Below are 22,237 nucleotides of genomic sequence, written 5' to 3' on the forward strand. Positions count from 1 at the left end.
TTTAAAAACTAACTAGATTGATATATATATCTTTCATTGATATATCTATCTGCAAACAAGCGCTAGCGCTTAATTTATTTTTGCTATAATGTTTTTCTTGATAGCAGAAAAATGTTTTCTCTCTTGTATTTCTCTGGTTTTTTGCTTTACTTAAAAATCTAATGTTTCGTATGCACAAAGAAACCAGCGAAATGATTTGGTGTGTTAAAAAGGATTTGTCACAGAAAAAAAATATATTCATCTACATGTGAGCTATTTCTCTGCAAAAGTATAAACGAAAAGGAATAATATTTCTAGTTGCGAGTTTTCTATTTTGCCGTCCGTCTGCCACTGTTTTCCGGGCGTTACAAAGCATGCATGCTGGCATATCTTTACGCGCGCGCATCCTAATTTTCTACTGACCTTCTCTAGATGTCATCGCATTTATCACGAGCAAAGCATTATTTACTTAATGCTGCTTATCTAGTACGAGTTGGCGTATATACTTTCTACAGTAAGTAAGCATTTTTGTAAGAAAATATATATATTTACAGCGCGCATTTTGCCGCTATATATTTCTTTAATGCTAAATTATGATTAATAAAATTTTCTAAATCTCTGAATCTGTGAGTATTGATTAATCTCACTTTTATTAAAAAATTGATTTAAAAAATTATTTATCAGACTATTATCTTTCCTTCTTCGACTTTCGTTTTTAGCAATCTAAATATAAGTTTATTTTAATTATAACCATACATGCATTTGTTATAATATCGATAATACGAATTAGATCAGAGCAATTATATGCAATTAATATCAAAGAAACGAGTAAATATTTTCAATCTTCGGCAGCAATGCATAAGGACGCAATAAAACCACACACATAATGTGTATTCTACCTCGATAATTACTACAAAAGTGATTATATATGAGGAAAACGCTCGCAAGATCGCCCTCTTTAGATGGGATTAATACTTCATGAACGTAATGCACCTTAATGCGACCTGTACCGCGAAATGTAAATTCGAGCGTTAACTTTTCGAGCGCTTCATTCAAGTTTCACCTGCGATTAACCCCGAGCTTTTACGCTAAGAGCACTGCGAGAGATATTTTTTTTTTAACTAACATTTTTTCAATTTTAAATGATTATATATTTTATTAATATATAAATGCGTGCATATCTTAAAACATTATTCATTGCAAATTAGTACAATTACGCCGTAATCTATAGGGCATTATTATTAAAGTCTCTCTCATAGTTATCAAGAAAACATACTTCGCAGACTTCTATGCCAATTGAAGATGAAAGCTTTATATTTATACTTTATTTGATATATAAGCGGCATTTTAATAATTTCACAATATTTGAAAGACTTTCTTTGTGAACCGCGGTGGAGCGGTTATAATGCTTCATAGTTCAATACACAGAAAGGGGCATCCTTTCGCATTTTTTAACGATACAAACTCCGTGTTTCCGTGCATTATTATGCCGCTCACGAGACGAGATATATCTCCCGAAATAATCTTATTTAATCTAATGTATGCATTAATTATTATTTAGTATTTTTCATCTTTTTTTACACGATGGCGGAAATTAACTATGATGACGATAAAACTTAACTTGCAATTTTATTCAACTCGGTACGAAAAATTATTTATTCAGTGTTCTTTTTTCAAATTTCATTGGCATTTTAACGATATAAAAAATATTCTGCATGATTATTATCTTTGTACATATTTCAAACAATGAAAAATATTAAATGTCTTAAATTGCATAAATGGCAATGACTTTTGTTTTTTTTTTGCAAACAATATAAATATATAATATATAAATATATAAATAAAGGTCACAAAATTGGTATTTATGTGATAATCTAGTTATTCTTATTTGCATAAATTTGACATAAAAAAAACATGCTACAAAATAGCGAATATATTCTTATTCCAACAAGAAAAAATAGGTTGTTATTCTTTACTCACCCTTATCGAGCGACCTGGCCAAAAGGATTGTCGGCAGGATCAGGAAGACCATGTACCACGAGAGCCGGTCCCGCATCTTCGCGAGGTTCCAAGTCCTCCTGGAAAAGAAACATTCGGTTTATGTCACAGCATCCGACTTACGACGCACTATACACTATACATGCTTGCTTTTACTATGTCAATGCGTTTACGATGTATCCAGTAGTAGAACTTCATTCGCGCGTAGAAAACTTCGTTTATCATATACCGAAAACTCGGCCGGCAAATGTGAGCATCGCGAGAGGAACAGGGTGGAGAAAACAAGATTTTCGTTCTTCTCTATGTGCATATAAAAACGTACGCGCAATCTAATCTGCAGTTAAATTTTGCCTGGTGAGCTTGCGAGACATTCGCATGTTCGTTGAATTTGACAAATTTTTATCATGACATTTATATTTTATATGTATTTTATGACGCGAACAGTTCTTTGATCATATTATTTTTCCAATTTTAATCGCAGAGATGTGATAAAATATCAATATCAAGCTTATTGATATTGATCTTTTTACTTATTGTATTTAAATATGTAAAGTGTTAATTTTTGAGTGTACTATTGTTAAATAGAGTATTTATCGAGAAAACCTAAAATGTATAATATAAAAAAAAAACTGAATATAATTATTTTTTATAAGCATCAATCTAACTAAAGTGTCTACCAATTAATACTAAATAATTGCTGCATAAAATATTAAATTTTGAAGAGAACAATATCAATAGATATCGAATAATAAATCATATTGAGATTTATTATAAATAAAAAAATTTAATCAAATAATATAAGAGATGTAAATTAAAGATTAAACTAAAGTTATAATGGTAATCCGAGATACACAAACAAATTTCGACATTCGCGCGTACGCAGGATATATGTATATTTTATTTAATTCATTGAAATCGTGTTGTGAACGAAATGCATACGTGCATCACGTGGTATTTGTTCCAGCACAAACGATGCAGCAGCGTTGTTTGGTGCGATGCATCAGATGAGCGCGATACCGCACGTTTTTCGAAGCGCAAAACAATTTTGGTGCGACGTAGGGTGCCGTCCGGACCAGCGAAAAGCTCAACGTTACACGAGCGATAAATTCACGTCATGGAAGGTGGTGAAAATGAGAGACGTATCACCGTTGGAAAACTATGAAACGGAGAATCGCTGACGCGCCGCCGCTAATTTCGCGTTGTTCGTAACGTCAAAGTATGTCGTCAGCACTTCGATTCTCGCGATGGAACTTTCGACAACGACATTACGCAATGATTTAAAATTATTCAGGATCGATAAATTTCACACGTCTTACTGCCCACGATTTACAATGTAATGTAAACATTGGAAAGATTCACAAATAAGACTGTTCGTTTCAACGTTGAAACTTTCAAACATGATCGATGCTTTTCAGTTGTGACTGAAAATTAAAGACTTGTGATGTGAGAGAATTAATGTTCAGAGACATAAGATAACAAAATCTTCTTTTTTCTATAATTTCACAATATTCGATTTTTTAACAATATTTCAAAAAGATTTTATATAATGACATTTTACACACAAGTTACTATTAACAATACCGAAGCAACGAAACGCAATGTTACCTACACCGTTGTAAAATTCTTTTTCAAACTCGTATAATATGGATATGTGTGTGATTAAATATCTTATAAAATTATACACTTTTTCACAAAACTTTCCACTCTCAAATGATTCTTTATCAAAGTTCAAAAATGGGGAAGGTGAGATTAATGGATGGCAGCGTATTTGGACGACATTAGCGAGTCGAGATTGCGTAAGTCACCGTTTCTTCAAGAATTAACGCCTTACATTTCGTGATAAACGAGGAGAGAAATTTGTATCAATTTAACACTCTTGTCTGTCCGAGAATTGCGTAACGCACAATTATACAGTCTGCTCGTGCTGATTAAACGGTACGCGAAATCTGTGAAAACGCGTTCGTATCTTCCAACTGTTATTCTGCTTGATTCTAGTCGTGTTAATTGGAGCATTAAAGTTTCGTTCGCAGTGTCATGTGGAAACGCGAAATAGAAGATAACCCCAATAAGATTATCGCGATAAATTGTATCAGAGAATTGTTGTGCAAGAATTATTTGCATTATGTCAGTTGCTCATATGTTTTTCTCTGCTTGCACATGTTATCTAAACGAGATATAATTAACGCAAAATCAACGTATAAGTTGTTTGTAATATTTGCTATTAATGCGATCAGTGATAGTAAGAAATAAATAGAAAATATTTACATCTTTCATAATGTAAATATATTTTTTATATAATGCAATATATCAAATTTCACATAGACATGTAGATAATATTATAGAATCCTTAAAAATGATATTATTCTTTTTTTTCACATACTATTTTCAATTTGATTGTGAAATAATCAGAGTTTATCTAATATTTCCTCGCATACAATTTTGCCATGTTATTTTTAAAAATATCGAACTGTTTACGCCAGTTTTATGAACAACTTAAAATACATAAATTCTCCCAGATTTTGATTTGAGAACAATCAGCATTGCATGTTGCTTCGATAGCAATTATTATTTATATTAAATCCTTCAGATTAAATAAACAAATATTACTGATAACGTTAATTGAAAATCTTTTTTATTTGCCTCGTAGATCCATAACAGAAAAAAAAACCGTATATAATGATAGAACTGCTGACTGAATCATTGCAGCTACAGATATTTATTTGATACTATATTTTACTTGATTATGTTATTTATATGACTTACAATGTATGTGTGTGATATTCCATTGTAATACTTTTTAATTTTTAAAATATTTACACATTTTAGAGCTATTCGTTTATATAATAGGCATGTAAATTATTTTAGCATATATTTCAGAGAGCAAAAATATGTAAAATTGGTAAACATATTATTGAGTATTTAGATAATAATTGCAACAATAATTGCATATATAAATTAATTTTTACAAACTTATATATTATCACTAACATAAATATTAATAAACTTGGAAACTACAATCATTAAAAATTCATTAATTATGTAAAAATGTATATTTACTCATTGTGAGATATTTAAATAAATGTGTGTCACATATACACATTGTACATTTCATACTAAAGATTTAATTTGAATATTAATCACTATAATGTTACTATAATATTTTTAATTGAGTCAAATGTGACAAAATGTTTTATATCATAATGATATAACGTTAATTTAACGAAATCATTAAATAAGAGGATAACAATTGATTTTATTATATCTACTATTCGACCTTCGTGACTCTCTTCTAGCTTTTTAGATTTTGCAATTTTCTCTTGCTGAAAGAACTTGACACATATTGGAATGTTGTTTTATTTGATACGCGTTCTCATTTAAAGCTGTAATTGTAATGAATAAGCTATTTATCCGAGTAATCGTATTGCATGCAATGCAAATGCCGGACAAGTTTCATTTGGTGCGCGGAAATTTGCTTTACGCTCTCCGCGAATAAAAGTTTAAAATATCCTGCTATCCAATTTACTGATCGACTTCGCTCGACACGATAAACGAATAAATTTTTATTCTAAGCGATTAAATTTCCCAACGAACACGAAGGTTGAATCGTGCTAACGTTGCTATTCCTGTACTGTAAGCGATGCGCGCCGAAACTTTCGACGCTTCCAATCTGGGCTGGTTAATCAGTCCATCTGCTGACATTCTCGTCACCGAGATCGCTCGGATCCGAATCATTAATATGCTTACTTCCAGAATTGTCTTGGCGTCCGCGCGCTCGGAAAATTCTTGTCGCGCGACAAATAATTTTATTCGTGCTAGAGCTCGCTTTCAATTTAAACTCGGACTTCGGAAAAAGTTTCCCGAGAGTCAATCAGTAGCGCCGATACGTATTCACAGGACGTAGAGCACGGAGAAGTTCGTGAGGCTTTTGCACGGCAACAATGCCTCGTGATCGAATAAGCCAGAAATTATTGTGCTCGTTCCTAAACGTTCCCTCGAGTAAAATCTTGTTTAATGGAATAATAGATCACGGTTTGCAGTATTAATGCTACGTCAATATTAGCGAACGGATGTAACTAACGCCCGTTTGTTGACGCGTGGATACGAGCTTCAACGATAATTCGCGATTTGCGTCTGATTCTTGTTGCGAACGGACACGACCATTGCTTCGTCGCATTTAATCTTGCTGGCGCTTGTTGAATTGTCGTGATCCGATTGACGGTCGTGTACCGCCAAGAGATATTCTTGACGTTCTATCTTAATCCAAGAACAACATACGAGATATCGCTGTAAACTTGAGTAATTTTATTTATACACCAAGCTGAAATTTACAGATATAGATTTAGATTATGCGTGCAACGCATATATATCATTATTAAAACGAACATACTACGCTAGAATAAAATTGAAATCTTTAAACCGTATAATTTTCAATACGATGTGCAATTATTTCAGAATATGTCAACAAGTGTTGAAATATTTCTAATAATCGTTGTAGGAGAGGCGCTCTGGTATGAATTGTGAATAGTCCTAAAATGTATAATATAAAAAAAAAAACTGAATATAATTATTTTTTATAAGCATCAATCTAACTAAAGTGTCTACCAATTAATACTAAATAATTGCTGCATAAAATATTAAATTTTGAAGAGAACAATATCAATAGATATCGAATAATAAATCATATTGAGATTTATTATAAATAAAAAAATTTAATCAAATAATATAAGAGATGTAAATTAAAGATTAAACTAAAGTTATAATGGTAATCCGAGATACACAAACAAATTTCGACATTCGCGCGTACGCAGGATATATGTATATTTTATTTAATTCATTGAAATCGTGTTGTGAACGAAATGCATACGTGCATCACGTGGTATTTGTTCCAGCACAAACGATGCAGCAGCGTTGTTTGGTGCGATGCATCAGATGAGCGCGATACCGCACGTTTTTCGAAGCGCAAAACAATTTTGGTGCGACGTAGGGTGCCGTCCGGACCAGCGAAAAGCTCAACGTTACACGAGCGATAAATTCACGTCATGGAAGGTGGTGAAAATGAGAGACGTATCACCGTTGGAAAACTATGAAACGGAGAATCGCTGACGCGCCGCCGCTAATTTCGCGTTGTTCGTAACGTCAAAGTATGTCGTCAGCACTTCGATTCTCGCGATGGAACTTTCGACAACGACATTACGCAATGATTTAAAATTATTCAGGATCGATAAATTTCACACGTCTTACTGCCCACGATTTACAATGTAATGTAAACATTGGAAAGATTCACAAATAAGACTGTTCGTTTCAACGTTGAAACTTTCAAACATGATCGATGCTTTTCAGTTGTGACTGAAAATTAAAGACTTGTGATGTGAGAGAATTAATGTTCAGAGACATAAGATAACAAAATCTTCTTTTTTCTATAATTTCACAATATTCGATTTTTTAACAATATTTCAAAAAGATTTTATATAATGACATTTTACACACAAGTTACTATTAACAATACCGAAGCAACGAAACGCAATGTTACCTACACCGTTGTAAAATTCTTTTTCAAACTCGTATAATATGGATATGTGTGTGATTAAATATCTTATAAAATTATACACTTTTTCACAAAACTTTCCACTCTCAAATGATTCTTTATCAAAGTTCAAAAATGGGGAAGGTGAGATTAATGGATGGCAGCGTATTTGGACGACATTAGCGAGTCGAGATTGCGTAAGTCACCGTTTCTTCAAGAATTAACGCCTTACATTTCGTGATAAACGAGGAGAGAAATTTGTATCAATTTAACACTCTTGTCTGTCCGAGAATTGCGTAACGCACAATTATACAGTCTGCTCGTGCTGATTAAACGGTACGCGAAATCTGTGAAAACGCGTTCGTATCTTCCAACTGTTATTCTGCTTGATTCTAGTCGTGTTAATTGGAGCATTAAAGTTTCGTTCGCAGTGTCATGTGGAAACGCGAAATAGAAGATAACCCCAATAAGATTATCGCGATAAATTGTATCAGAGAATTGTTGTGCAAGAATTATTTGCATTATGTCAGTTGCTCATATGTTTTTCTCTGCTTGCACATGTTATCTAAACGAGATATAATTAACGCAAAATCAACGTATAAGTTGTTTGTAATATTTGCTATTAATGCGATCAGTGATAGTAAGAAATAAATAGAAAATATTTACATCTTTCATAATGTAAATATATTTTTTATATAATGCAATATATCAAATTTCACATAGACATGTAGATAATATTATAGAATCCTTAAAAATGATATTATTCTTTTTTTTCACATACTATTTTCAATTTGATTGTGAAATAATCAGAGTTTATCTAATATTTCCTCGCATACAATTTTGCCATGTTATTTTTAAAAATATCGAACTGTTTACGCCAGTTTTATGAACAACTTAAAATACATAAATTCTCCCAGATTTTGATTTGAGAACAATCAGCATTGCATGTTGCTTCGATAGCAATTATTATTTATATTAAATCCTTCAGATTAAATAAACAAATATTACTGATAACGTTAATTGAAAATCTTTTTTATTTGCCTCGTAGATCCATAACAGAAAAAAAAACGGTATATAATGATAGAACTGCTGACTGAATCATTGCAGCTACAGATATTTATTTGATACTATATTTTACTTGATTATGTTATTTATATGACTTACAATGTATGTGTGTGATATTCCATTGTAATACTTTTTAATTTTTAAAATATTTACACATTTTAGAGCTATTCGTTTATATAATAGGCATGTAAATTATTTTAGCATATATTTCAGAGAGCAAAAATATGTAAAATTGGTAAACATATTATTGAGTATTTAGATAATAATTGCAACAATAATTGCATATATAAATTAATTTTTACAAACTTATATATTATCACTAACATAAATATTAATAAACTTGGAAACTACAATCATTAAAAATTCATTAATTATGTAAAAATGTATATTTACTCATTGTGAGATATTTAAATAAATGTGTGTCACATATACACATTGTACATTTCATACTAAAGATTTAATTTGAATATTAATCACTATAATGTTACTATAATATTTTTAATTGAGTCAAATGTGACAAAATGTTTTATATCATAATGATATAACGTTAATTTAACGAAATCATTAAATAAGAGGATAACAATTGATTTTATTATATCTACTATTCGACCTTCGTGACTCTCTTCTAGCTTTTTAGATTTTGCAATTTTCTCTTGCTGAAAGAACTTGACACATATTGGAATGTTGTTTTATTTGATACGCGTTCTCATTTAAAGCTGTAATTGTAATGAATAAGCTATTTATCCGAGTAATCGTATTGCATGCAATGCAAATGCCGGACAAGTTTCATTTGGTGCGCGGAAATTTGCTTTACGCTCTCCGCGAATAAAAGTTTAAAATATCCTGCTATCCAATTTACTGATCGACTTCGCTCGACACGATAAACGAATAAATTTTTATTCTAAGCGATTAAATTTCCCAACGAACACGAAGGTTGAATCGTGCTAACGTTGCTATTCCTGTACTGTAAGCGATGCGCGCCGAAACTTTCGACGCTTCCAATCTGGGCTGGTTAATCAGTCCATCTGCTGACATTCTCGTCACCGAGATCGCTCGGATCCGAATCATTAATATGCTTACTTTTAGAATTTGATTTACGTCAGATCCGAATCATTAATATGCTTACTTCCAGAATTGTCTTGGCGTCCGCGCGCTCGGAAAATTCTTGTCGCGCGACAAATAATTTTATTCGTGCTAGAGCTCGCTTTCAATTTAAACTCGGACTTCGGAAAAAGTTTCCCGAGAGTCAATCAGTAGCGCCGATACGTATTCACAGGACGTAGAGCACGGAGAAGTTCGTGAGGCTTTTGCACGGCAACAATGCCTCGTGATCGAATAAGCCAGAAATTATTGTGCTCGTTCCTAAACGTTCCCTCGAGTAAAATCTTGTTTAATGGAATAATAGATCACGGTTTGCAGTATTAATGCTACGTCAATATTAGCGAACGGATGTAACTAACGCCCGTTTGTTGACGCGTGGATACGAGCTTCAACGATAATTCGCGATTTGCGTCTGATTCTTGTTGCGAACGGACACGACCATTGCTTCGTCGCATTTAATCTTGCTGGCGCTTGTTGAATTGTCGTGATCCGATTGACGGTCGTGTACCGCCAAGAGATATTCTTGACGTTCTATCTTAATCCAAGAACAACATACGAGATATCGCTGTAAACTTGAGTAATTTTATTTATACACCAAGCTGAAATTTACAGATATAGATTTAGATTATGCGTGCAACGCATATATATCATTATTAAAACGAACATACTACGCTAGAATAAAATTGAAATCTTTAAACCGTATAATTTTCAATACGATGTGCAATTATTTCAGAATATGTCAACAAGTGTTGAAATATTTCTAATAATCGTTGTAGGAGAGGCGCTCTGGTATGAATTGTGAATAGTCGCGAAATACCTACTGTAACTTTTAATTAATTAAGAGACAAGTCGAAAGTGAACTCCGAGCAAGCGTGAAGCGCGAGAGAGGTATTTGTAACAGTGCGGAATTTATTGTCCGAGTTAGAGAATTCTGGCCGTGCTACTTATTTATCGAGCTCGTGCTTTATGTACTTAGTTTGAACCTCGTTCCGTTTCGAAAGTTCTCGGGGATCGAAACTTCTTCTCCCAGGATGCGACCGGAGTCACTGGTGGTATTTTCGTTTGTAAAGGTAAATTTTTTTGAATTATTGTGTCCAATTAAATATTCAAAGATGGCGACGATGTTATAAATCGCAAAGTGTTTTCGAATCGCTGCGCACTGTAAAGCACTCGACACACTAATGGTATTCCGTTTTTATCCGGCAAATGTTTACTCCCAAGCCTCTCTTGATTGGCTGTTGCGCTAATGGAAGCAGCAAATTCTCGTTAGGAGAGATCTCTTTGATCCTTTCCTCTCTTAAACCGAGAGTCAGACAAGCGACGCAGGGTCGGTTTCTGCTGACGCGTTTCACCGTTGCCTAGGCAGATTTCCTAAAATCACGCCCAAAGATTAAGTCACTAGACCGTATACTCGCGTCAATGGTTGACTTAATGTTGTTTCGAGAATCACGAGAATCACGGACGAGATTGCTCTTTAATTTTATTTCGACGTATAAAAGGAAACTTGGCACACGCACCGTTTGTTCCATTTTCAACAGTTCTGTAGATCAGACAGATTCGGCCATCCGCTTTTACCCTTGCAACAAACTTCTCCGCCTGGGAGAGTTTGCATCAATTATACGCTTTTGTTCCACCAAAGTAGTTTAAAACCTTTCACTTGCTACAGTTTCAGAATTTGAATAGTTATTCTCGTTTTCTTTATTTCTTTCTATCTCTTTCTCTCTCTCTTTCTTCTCAAAACTATATTTAAGCAATATTTATACGTTGTAAAACAAAACAGAGCTTATTTAAGTTCCAGAAAACTAGCTTTAATAATTTTCGGATTAACAAATGTTTTACTTATAATTTTTAAAAAGCAAAATAATATTTAATAAATTTTTTATTTTGAACAGAATCCAATAAATGCAAATCAAATTTGTGCATTTAATATAAGTAAAGATAAATAGCTATAAGCAAAAATTGTATTATGCCGAAGCGATAAAAAATATTTTATGATTATTAGAAAGTAATGAATTAATAGAAAAAGTCAAAATTAAAAAAAAATGCACTCTGAATAATAAATCATTTAAATGTTTATGGTAGACATCAAAATACGAATCTAAATCTCAAGAAACTAAAAATTATTCATTTTTGCATAGAAACTTTCGTGTTCAATAACTCGTGTCCCGTATTTGAGGACTTTTTAATCAAGAAACTTTTCAAAGGGCTTTTAATCAGTTTCCGAGAGCTGCTTTGGCAAGTAAACTCTTCCGGCAAAAACAAGAGAACGAGCCACAACTGCCTTGCTTTTCTACTTCTAACCCAACGAATACTAATCGTTATTGTTAATTGTTATGCCTCTATTTACGATTCTACTCGATTTGATATTCTTAAGTTTTTTTTTTTTCATATTACTTTAAATGTTCGGGTATTTACTATAAAACTAGAACGATACATTTTAAGAACTTTATGTATTATTATATATATGCACAAAAACGGTAGCAACTGTATATATATAATTTTTTTTCTGTTATCTATTTTTTCGTAACATGATAAGTATTTATAAAGTAAGCAAGTACATTTTTTAAAAGTTTTTATATGTTTTTAATTCCATGAAAATGACGATATGGCATGGCTCTCGGGGATCAGACATACAATTTTACGAAGAAATTTTAAAGAATTATGGCTTTGTGTGAATAAGAGATCACCGTTTGAGCAGTCGCATCAAATTACAAAGAATACTCGGACGATAAAGATTCTCTTTGCGAAAGAACTAAAAGATTACCGAAATGGAAAGCAAGATCCGTTTGTTGGCGTTTCATCCCAAGCGGGTAACGAAGGCGCGTTTCTCGTTAAGAGAAAAACGAGCTCCGAGGCTGTGTCGAGGAACGGCGTCATTATTTCGTTGCTACCTTCTCTCGACCCGGTGGTGGAAATGAAAAGAGCTCCGAGATAACCTCGCGCAGCACCAGCAAGTCCCGCGGCAGACATTTACTTGTCGTATGTTAGAGACAAATGTCTAGCGATAATAACGCGCATTAATCCATCGCGGATGCAGGATCTTTCGATAGAGCACGAGCCACTCGGCGTAATTGGAGATTCTCGTACGTTGTGGAAGACGGCGAATCTATCGCAATTCGTGTTGGCTTCAGACAAAGTTCAAAGGCAACAGAGAAGCTGAACAAGTAGTTTGTTACTTGATTCGTCTTTCTACTGGCTTCGTGTATTCGCGGCGAAACGACGAGTTTACGCGAAGCCAATATGGAAGCAAGTCAAATAGCAAGTTATATGTTTTCAACAAAACGTAACGAGAAAAGTATGCAAATAACTTACGACTTGACTTATTTCTACTACCTTCGCGTATTTGTGCTGTAACGATAATGACACAATGAAATATCGGAATAAAATAAATTAGAAGCAAGAAAATGAGATGCAGGCAAAATTATCAATGCACAAAAAGATATAATGATGATGTTATCAATGCATAAAAACGATTAAAACAGAAATTGTTAACTTTATTCTATAAGAAATACGTGTAAATATGTATCTGCAGTAAAACTTGAAAGTCTCCAAGTCTCTTATATCTTATACAAGATTTCTCTTTTTTACTTTTATTCTCATCAGAAAAAAGAATTGTGTTAAATTTTATATGCCGTCTACTTGTCATATCGCTAAATTAAAATAGAAAAACTAAAAATTTAACAGAGTTTATTGATACACTTTTCTAATCATCGATCCTAATTAAATTTTGTAAAATAAAATCACGAGAAACAAATGATATTTATGATATTTATGACATTATGACATTTAGATTGTATATTGATATATTACTTTTTGAAAATTGGAGTTGAAAAAAAATATTTTTCCTTCATTATTGTACCTGACTTTACATTTTATTACATCTCAGCTTTAAGAGAGAAAAGACGAAGCGTTGCGCGACGCCCGAGGGATGAGATAGGGAGAACAGAAATAATCTTATCCCTAACTTTAATTCCAGTTAGAATTGTAGCAAATTATACTAATTTTATAAAGGGCATGTTGCATAGAAACAGATAGGATTTCAATGTGAAAGCGAGAAAGTCGTCAGAGTGGTAAAATGGGAAGAAAAAGAGAGAGAAAACGAGAAAAAAAGAGAGAAAGGAGACAAAGCTTGTTGTAGGCAGATCGGAACGCCTCTTTGACTACCTTGCGGTTCAAAGTTAAGCTTGGAAAAGTCTCTTAATCGTGCTCATCAAGGGATTCAATAACGCGGTGCGGAAAGTTTCCCGAACGTGCGCGAGCCAGAGGATGTTTCTTCGGCTATGGTGACGGTACGTACAACTAATTATTCTCGGCAAATAGCTATGATTCGTTGGTAAATTATTTCAAAAAGAGAAAAAATATTTATCATGAAAGATATATCGTGAAATATTTATCAAATTATTTTACTAAATAATCCTTGCAAAGTATTAAGATCGTAATGAATAAAGTAATAAAATGAATATGATTTCAGTTTTGTTTTATATTAATCTTAAAAGTAAACAAAAATCGTAATTTGTGTAAAAGATCTTTTTTGCAAAAAAATTTATTGACATCTACATGCAATATGAGAAGTAAATTTCCTCGATATTTTTCATAAATTGATTTTAATTTTAACTAGACAAATAACATTTAATGACATCATCGAGTTATATATCTTTGTTTGTCTTTTTTTTTTTCTCGTTCTCATAGTTCATTATAATCGGAAGAACAGTATCCATAATGTACAAGGCACACAAGACAATTGATTAAAATTGTATTATTGACGTGCGAACGAACAAAAGGAGTTTTTACATCAGCAGAATGCGACTAATAGATGTCGATCTAAAAATACGAAGAAATTGTGAGAAACCCGAGAAGGTAACGAAATACTTTTCCCGTCCCTTATATCCCAGGGGATCGTTATTCCTCAATTTCCGCGGAATACCCTCTCCCTTTGCTACCACTCTCTGTTCTTTCTCTATCTTTTGTATTCGATTCGAGACGACCTCAATCTCGCGGACGAATCGGTCTTGTAAGCCGTCACAACCGAGCTCTAAGAAATTATTCTCTATTACGATAATGAGCGGCACGAAGAAGAAATACAGAAAAGGGAACAGGCGAAGGACGCAGATAGGGGAAACTGAAGGAAAGTTGGAAACTAAAGAGAATATCTCTGATTCAGATCGCAGCGGAATGAATAATCGCAAAATTAAAGACCAATAGCGCGTAGCGCTTTAACGTCTTGTTCGTCGAGGCGATTGTAAATAATCGATGATTCCTTCAAGAACGTCGATTATACCGCGACGTTAAATTTTAGTGTTAGAATCCAAAATCAAGGCAATCTCAAACCAAAGTTAAGTAAAGAAGTATTTTAGGAAAAAAATTAATATTATCGTCAGACAATCTACAATTAAAACAAAACGCGCGGATACATACTATAATATATTTAACGTATTACTGTCCCTGTGCCAACTATCTGAAAATTCAGTACTTTTAAATTTATGCCACAGAATTTAATTTTTGTCCGAGAAATATGGACGGTATGTCGACATGAAGCACATTAAAAGTTAGGTAAAACCCTTCGTATTCATTTCCATGAATTTTTTAGTTCTTGTTCATCCTTGCCATAACTCCTAATTATTGCGGTAAAGAAGTTTCGAACACGCTAAAGCCAGAGAAATATTTTCTTCCAGCACTGAATAAGAAATCGGAAATTTATCGAGATTTATCTGAAAATTATTATATATAGTTCCTTAAATTAATATGATTATCAAAATGAAATGATCAATATAGTCGAATTATATCTGGAATTTAATTCAACATTTCAATACGCTGTAATATTTATAATACCGCCGGCTAATAATATTATTAGAAGCTAATGAACTCGGTGAACTACAAACGGGAGATCGGAGTGAGACAAGATGGCAGTGTAAGAACAAGGGAAAGTTGAAAAGGTCTCCCACGCTTCTCTATATCTTCCTTCCTGGCGTCGATTGCGCACTTCCGCCGTTCCAATGAACGCCGACGCCTACCATTTATTTAATTAATTCCATGCAATGGAATTCTCGTCCCCTTTGGACTTCGATGAGACTAAAAAAACGACGCTTACGTCGTTGCGGATGCGAGGGCGGAATTCGTGAGCGAGGAAACCTCTCTGAGCATCCTGAATATCCTTACTCGTTAACCCTCGAACGGGAAAGTACGACTCATCGAGAATGCATGGTTTGGCGAACAAAGTATCGCCTAAACAACATTCTCTACCATGCCTGTGGAGGAGGCGCTTTACTTCTAATTAAACTCATTATTTAATCGAAACATTTCGTTAATCGATCAGGTTTAATTACAAATTTGAATAAATACATTTACAATAATAAAATTTTTGTTTCTATCATGTAAAATTTGTTAGACGATGTTTTTAATTAATATGTTATTATATATTATTTTAAAGTATGCTCTTATTAGTTGCACAAACGAATAAAATAAAAAGATTCGTATAAATAGATGACGTTCTTAAAATTGACTTTTGAAGGCAATTATTAAATAACTATTATATGAGTATATTAGCTGTGTGTGTGTGTAGTTTATACAATTTTATATAAATAATATTTCTCTAATTTTGCGGCAATTTCCAAGGATAAAGATAATAAACTGAGTGTTTAGGGATGCACAGCTGTGTCTATATTTACGCGATAGAGGCGCAATGTTATGCCGATCAAATTAACATGATGATCAAAGGATTAAACTAATCTTGAAACTGTGTTGACGTTATCACGTTTCGACGCCGGTTCGATAGTTTGATCTGACAATCAGCGGTAAATGTTACGCGTTTTTGCCAGGATCTCGGTAATCTCTCTCCCAATGGAGGAATGGTTTTTCATCGAAACGCTCGTTACATATTCAGTATAATCCGTATCCGAAAACGCAATGCACATTGATTATGGCCATGCGGGAGAGTATGACGTTTTAACCGAACCTAACCGAACGCTGTATTCGATAACGCGCGTGCTTTAGCATTTGTGTAACCGACTTGCAGATAAATACGTGTACGGCCGATCAAATTTGGTAATTTCATTAAAATAGCGTCGTTATGCGCGTGCGCTTAGTGCGCACTATTACGCTCATGATATAATATAATGAAACCCAGGACACATGCGAGACCGGAAGGATAATCGGTACAACCAATTATCGTGAGAATTCACGAATTTTGCGACGCGTAAGTTTCGGCTTCAACGCTCGTTTGTATGAAAATGTGGTTATTATACACGACAAATTAATCATTGTAAACCAAAATTTCGAGCAAAATTTACTAACCAATCGAGCTGTAATTCCTCCTTCACGATATGTGTGTTCTATGTATATTAAACTATTAAACTCTACCACAAAACAATATTTTTTCAACTTGCCGTAAACACAAATATGAATTTTTTATTTCTTTATATCAGTTGACATAAAAAAATAAAAAAGTCAGTATTTGAATATATATTGTATATTATATATATGGTTCATGAATTCTCTTAAAATAATTAATTTCCACCTTTTTTCTATTGCATATTTTGAAAATTAATTATTATCATCAATGAGGGCGTTTTATTAAAAGCTGTTTAAATATTGACCTTGATATACAACGCTTTTTTATCTTAGAAAATCGAGGTCAATAGTTTGGAATTTCTTGCGACACGAGCTCTACATAATTTCGCAACACGAAAGTAATATGAATAGCTGATAAGATACTTGCACTTATTTTCTATCAAATTTCCATAAATGACCCGAATACCATACCTTTTGGTATGTTACACGTATATGCATGAGCATAATCGCCATACCAGCGCTCCAAAGAGACGAGAGCCATGCCACTACATACGGTATGCCTGCTATGTAATAATCCAGTCGATAACGCGCATAAAAACGTAATTTCCGGCTCGAGTGCTTTGATAATTCGTTGCAGTTTCAATGGAAACTTTTGACGAAATTTCCTTAATATCTGTGAATTTATTTTAATACACCGTAATAAAAGGAAATTTTTTTCTTTTAATCTCACATGCTTGTATTTGCTCATTTTTTTAATAAAAAGTTTTTAAATATAAATATGATTATGTTATTTATGATATAATTATGATATAATTTGTATGTTATATGAAAAGTTTTATCTGTAGTAATATCATCAAACACATCCGTTAAAAACATAGTCATAACGATAGATTTTAAGTTTAATTTATTTTTAATTTACATTGTACAGTATATAACAATTCCTGCAAAATGCAAATGCCCTTTATAAAATTACCAATAGCGTATAACGTTGGGAATGTGTTAATATTGCCTCTTTGCAAGCCTTGGGTATAAAGCTCTCTGTTACATCAAAGAAAAATAGAGCAAGTAGATATGCCGTTTCATTTACTTTATTTACATGCCCATTTGCTTTACGTTTGTATTATCGCATTTTTATATAAAAGAATATTTCCGCGCATATATCGATACTGTACTGGCGACAACAAGTACAAGTCATATATGCCACCCTTAACTAACTTTACTAAAGCGCATTCTCTGCTTCCACGTACGAATTCCAGACGTAACTTCCGCAAGTCGAACACCGATGAATGGAATGATGATTCGTGGAATGAGTACTCCGCGTGATACGCACTGTTGCATTCCACTTACATCAAGTGCATCTGATGCTTCAAGGCATTACGTTGCGAATTATAATGCGGGGGGTTTATAAAGGTGCCTGACTTCTCGACATGCAAATTGTACGCGTTCTATATTATAGGGCAAGATCTTATCTATTGCAATTATTTAAATGATAGGCCAGATTGCATAATAGAGGAATTAAGCGCATGAAATTGGTAATAAATTGGTAATAAAAGATTTATGAAGTATATAAAGATACAAGGCTCTCTAAAGAATTAAAGTTTACATAAATAAAAGACTGCATTATATCTTAAAAAGATATTGCGGTTTATATCATAATCAATACAACGGATATGTTATAAACAGATATGTCAATAAATCAAGATAAAATTACGCAAAAATAGTGTAAATCATAAAGAGTAAAATTTAAATAAGTACAAAAGTAAGATTTTTAATTTCTATATTTAAGAAAATAACTCAAGAAAATAACTCGAGAAAATAATTCATGAAAATAACTTTCTATTCGATTTATATCGCTATATTATTAGCAAAAGTAAAAAAACATTTGGTAATAGATTCATTCTATTAAAGCCAGTTATATGGATCTATATGTCACCTAAGTGCTTTGCATATCCGTAAGTGTTTTATTTATCAGATCATTCATATACACTGAAAATACGCGCGATGGACGCTGATAAGCGGAACAATCGGCTTGATGGATATGGAAGGTATTTATCAAAGCAATCCTGCAAATCCTTGCAGCAACGAAGCGCAGCAGGTGTCGCAGTCGGAAAAATCTGTGCTTTTACTACTGCTGCTTGCCATCCGGACGCGGAGCAGATTTCAAAAGATTGAATTACAAGTATTCTTTCACGTGTATCGACAACTGGTGAAGCTTTAAAAACCGATCGCTATCGAGAGCAACTTCAAAAGCAGCGCGTTTCTCTTTCCGAGAACAACCGTCAGGGAAGTCCCCGTTAATTGTACGCCACGAAGCGTTCACGCGCGGCTTCCTGGCTTTCGAGTGAAAATCGCGGTTCTGGAGTGCTAATTAATAGAACGAAATTAGGTTGAACATATAGCATCATAATGTAAAGGAGAATTTCATGCGATATTATATCGAATAGTCTTTAATGCGGCAACATTCCAAAATGGGCGCTAATATAATATGAGTACGCTGAACTGTAAATTGCATATTTCAGCAAGATGATATACTAATAAAAAATTAAAACAAAAAATAATTGTTTTGTGAAGTCCGCCTTATATATATATTTTGCTATATCAGTAAAGTTTCCTTGTGTATATATAGAAAAATTACATTTAATTTATATAAAATTTATTTAAATTTATTGATTTTTTATTTAAAAATGTATTAAAGATAATATCAATATATAATCAATATTTTATATATATATATAAATTCCAAGTAAATATTTTATATCTCTATGTCTTTCATTGTGATTTTCTTAACATTATATATTGCAACATATTAATAGTTCGAGACATCTCGGAATATGCGCCAATTTATGCGGAAACTTGATTAGGAAATTCTCGTGATAATAATTTTGAATGTCATGTTTAATTTGCTTCGTTAATAGCATGTTATCTCATTAAGATGTCGATGAATACAGTCAAATACAATTCACGAAGTATCCTTCAGCCGGAATAATCGAGAAACGGATATCCAGTTATAAGGCTGAAATTGTATACCATAGATGCGTCATGGAAATGGATCAATGTCCGTGCGGGTGGGTAGTAGAATCTCTTGTATGCAGCCTCCTCTTATTGGACGAGATATCTATGTCATCGCGATATCGACCGTTGACGCGTGAATTTTAAAGCGCAATGTGCGACTGCATCGGATAGGATCGACTATTCGCTACTGAAAAGATCGCAAAAATCGCACGATGTTTTTGCACATATGTAACATGTGAAAGAAAAGGAGATGCGTTTTATGTTTGAAGAACGTATCGTTTTTCTTGAAAGGATTCAAACAATCCATAAAAATTGAGAAATTAATTATTTTTTGCTACGATATTATATTTAATGCTATTCAAAAATAAATTTTTACCATAATTTATATATATTAATGCACACTCAACTATCATTCAACTACAAACATACATTTGTTATTTATTATCTAAAATATCGCTTCTTCGTCTGTTTTTCCTTCTAAAAAAAATTAATTATAAAAATATATTTTTTTATCAACCAATGTACTTTTTATAGTAATGTATGTACTTTGTACATTAGACGTAATTAAATAATAAAATAATGGGTGGAATAATGAATGCAATTTAATAATAGAAGGAATAATAAAACATGAATGCGATTATGTAATAAAACAATGCATGTAAAAAGAAATACATAAAAGTGTGGATCGTTGAGAGCTTAAAATATATAAATATCGTGAAATTCAATGAACAAAACGCGACGGAAAGACGTGATAAATACGTTGTCCTTTCACAAATATACTTAGATTCATTGTGAGAATAGCGCACGAATATTCCTCGAAAAGCTCTAACTGCCGCTTCAGAGAATTTATCGCCGTCTCCAGGGGATAATAAACAGTTAATTTGACGCGACGCGTATACACGGGCGAATTATTTATTCGTGAGAACGACGAAAAAAAGGCGGGGCATGTTTGCTCTGCCGGTGCGATGGTCGCGACAGCGCCTTGATAGAACGTGCACCTTATTTTCGACGATATAAAGAGATGGGTAGGTAGGTGTGCAGAGCGGCTCATTCGTATACCCGGTGTTAGCGAAAAAGATATATGCGAAAAAAATACACGAGCGTGCACGCGCGCGCGCGCGGGCGTACACGAATGCGAAGAACGAGTAATAAAAGTCGGCACACTTTTCACACTTCCTTCCGTCTACCTTCTACACGGTCGCCTCTTTATAATTCTCGTTTTCGCAGAGATTCTTCTTATCTCGCTCTCTACTTTTTTTTTTTACCTCTTGTCACCCCTTGCTTTCTTTCGCTTGCGCACTCTTTGTGCGCGTAGACTATCCTCTTCGTACACATCATATCTCATGTTACTCCTCGCACAATCCTTTCAGTCATTCTGTCGTATGAAATCTAATGCGCATATACATTATATGAGAGAATATATAATATACGCTTGCTAATAGTCGTGCATAAATATTATCACGTTATTCTGGGAATATTTCAACTAACAAAATAAAAAATTTGAAAAACCAATATATCAAAGGTTTGCGTTTTTAAACAAAAATACATTTTTTTAATCCCGCGAAATATTCGCGATAAATAAATATAATTTTTAAAATAAAAGTTTTTTCTGTGAAATATGATATATTTCTTTCTACTTATATAAATTGCATGTTACATGATTTCTTCGGGAACAATAAGAAATGACTGATTATTTTAATTCTCCAAAAACAAGATTTTGATTTCTTATTTCTTTTCTAAATAAGGAATGTTTATAAATTTTATAAATTATAGAGATATACATTAAAAACTAATGTGTTAGGATCTGTTCACATTTGGGAAATTAATATATTGCTCATAGTAAATTCTTTATACTTCATTTCAATAATAAGTCGCAAAGAAAAAATATTTTTTTTTTTTTGAAAATATTACAAAGCTTTTAATCTAGTAAATATAAATATACTATCGATACGTGTAATGTCGCTATAAAATTTTAATTTGGCATAATCGACTTTTCACTTTAGGAGCTGTAAGATTCTAAATAGAATGTAGATAACTGAGCAGGAAAAATACTATATAGGTATTTGCATTTTAACGATTAATTTTATCAATATAAAACATCTTTTATTTATAGAATCATATATTATGAAGAGATTTCTTTTGGTGTCTTCTTCAAAAATAATTCTTTGAAAAATGTATTCAACTTTCTAAGCGTGTAAATATATATCTACCTCCCGTAAAAAAGTATATGAACTTACAAAGCTATTACAAGATAATGATAAATAATCTCCG

General features: G+C 32.9%; 1 protein-coding gene across 5 annotated transcripts in view; it reads right to left on the reverse strand.

Annotated features, from left to right (window-relative positions):
* Window positions 1-22,237, reverse strand: part of LOC115241073 (hemicentin-1) — a 268,711-nt gene that overhangs the window by 141,771 nt on the left and 104,703 nt on the right. For 2 of the 5 annotated variants that reach the window (XM_029816623.1, XM_029816624.1), the window contains exon 2: window positions 1,960-2,057. In XM_029816623.1, coding sequence (XP_029672483.1) covers window positions 1,960-2,035 — 76 coding nt within the window. In that variant the 5' untranslated portion in view covers window positions 2,036-2,057. Of the gene's footprint in view, window positions 1-1,959; window positions 2,058-2,916; window positions 2,940-3,808; window positions 4,025-7,733; window positions 7,950-22,237 lie in introns of those variants that run through there. The other 3 variants (XM_029816622.1, XM_029816621.1, XM_029816625.1) reach the window with 3 other exon arrangements.

The sequence above is a fragment of the Formica exsecta genome, unplaced genomic scaffold (assembly GCF_003651465.1).
Source record: "Formica exsecta isolate Colony F162 unplaced genomic scaffold, ASM365146v1 scaffold465, whole genome shotgun sequence".
NCBI classification, from domain to species: domain Eukaryota; kingdom Metazoa; phylum Arthropoda; class Insecta; order Hymenoptera; family Formicidae; genus Formica; species Formica exsecta.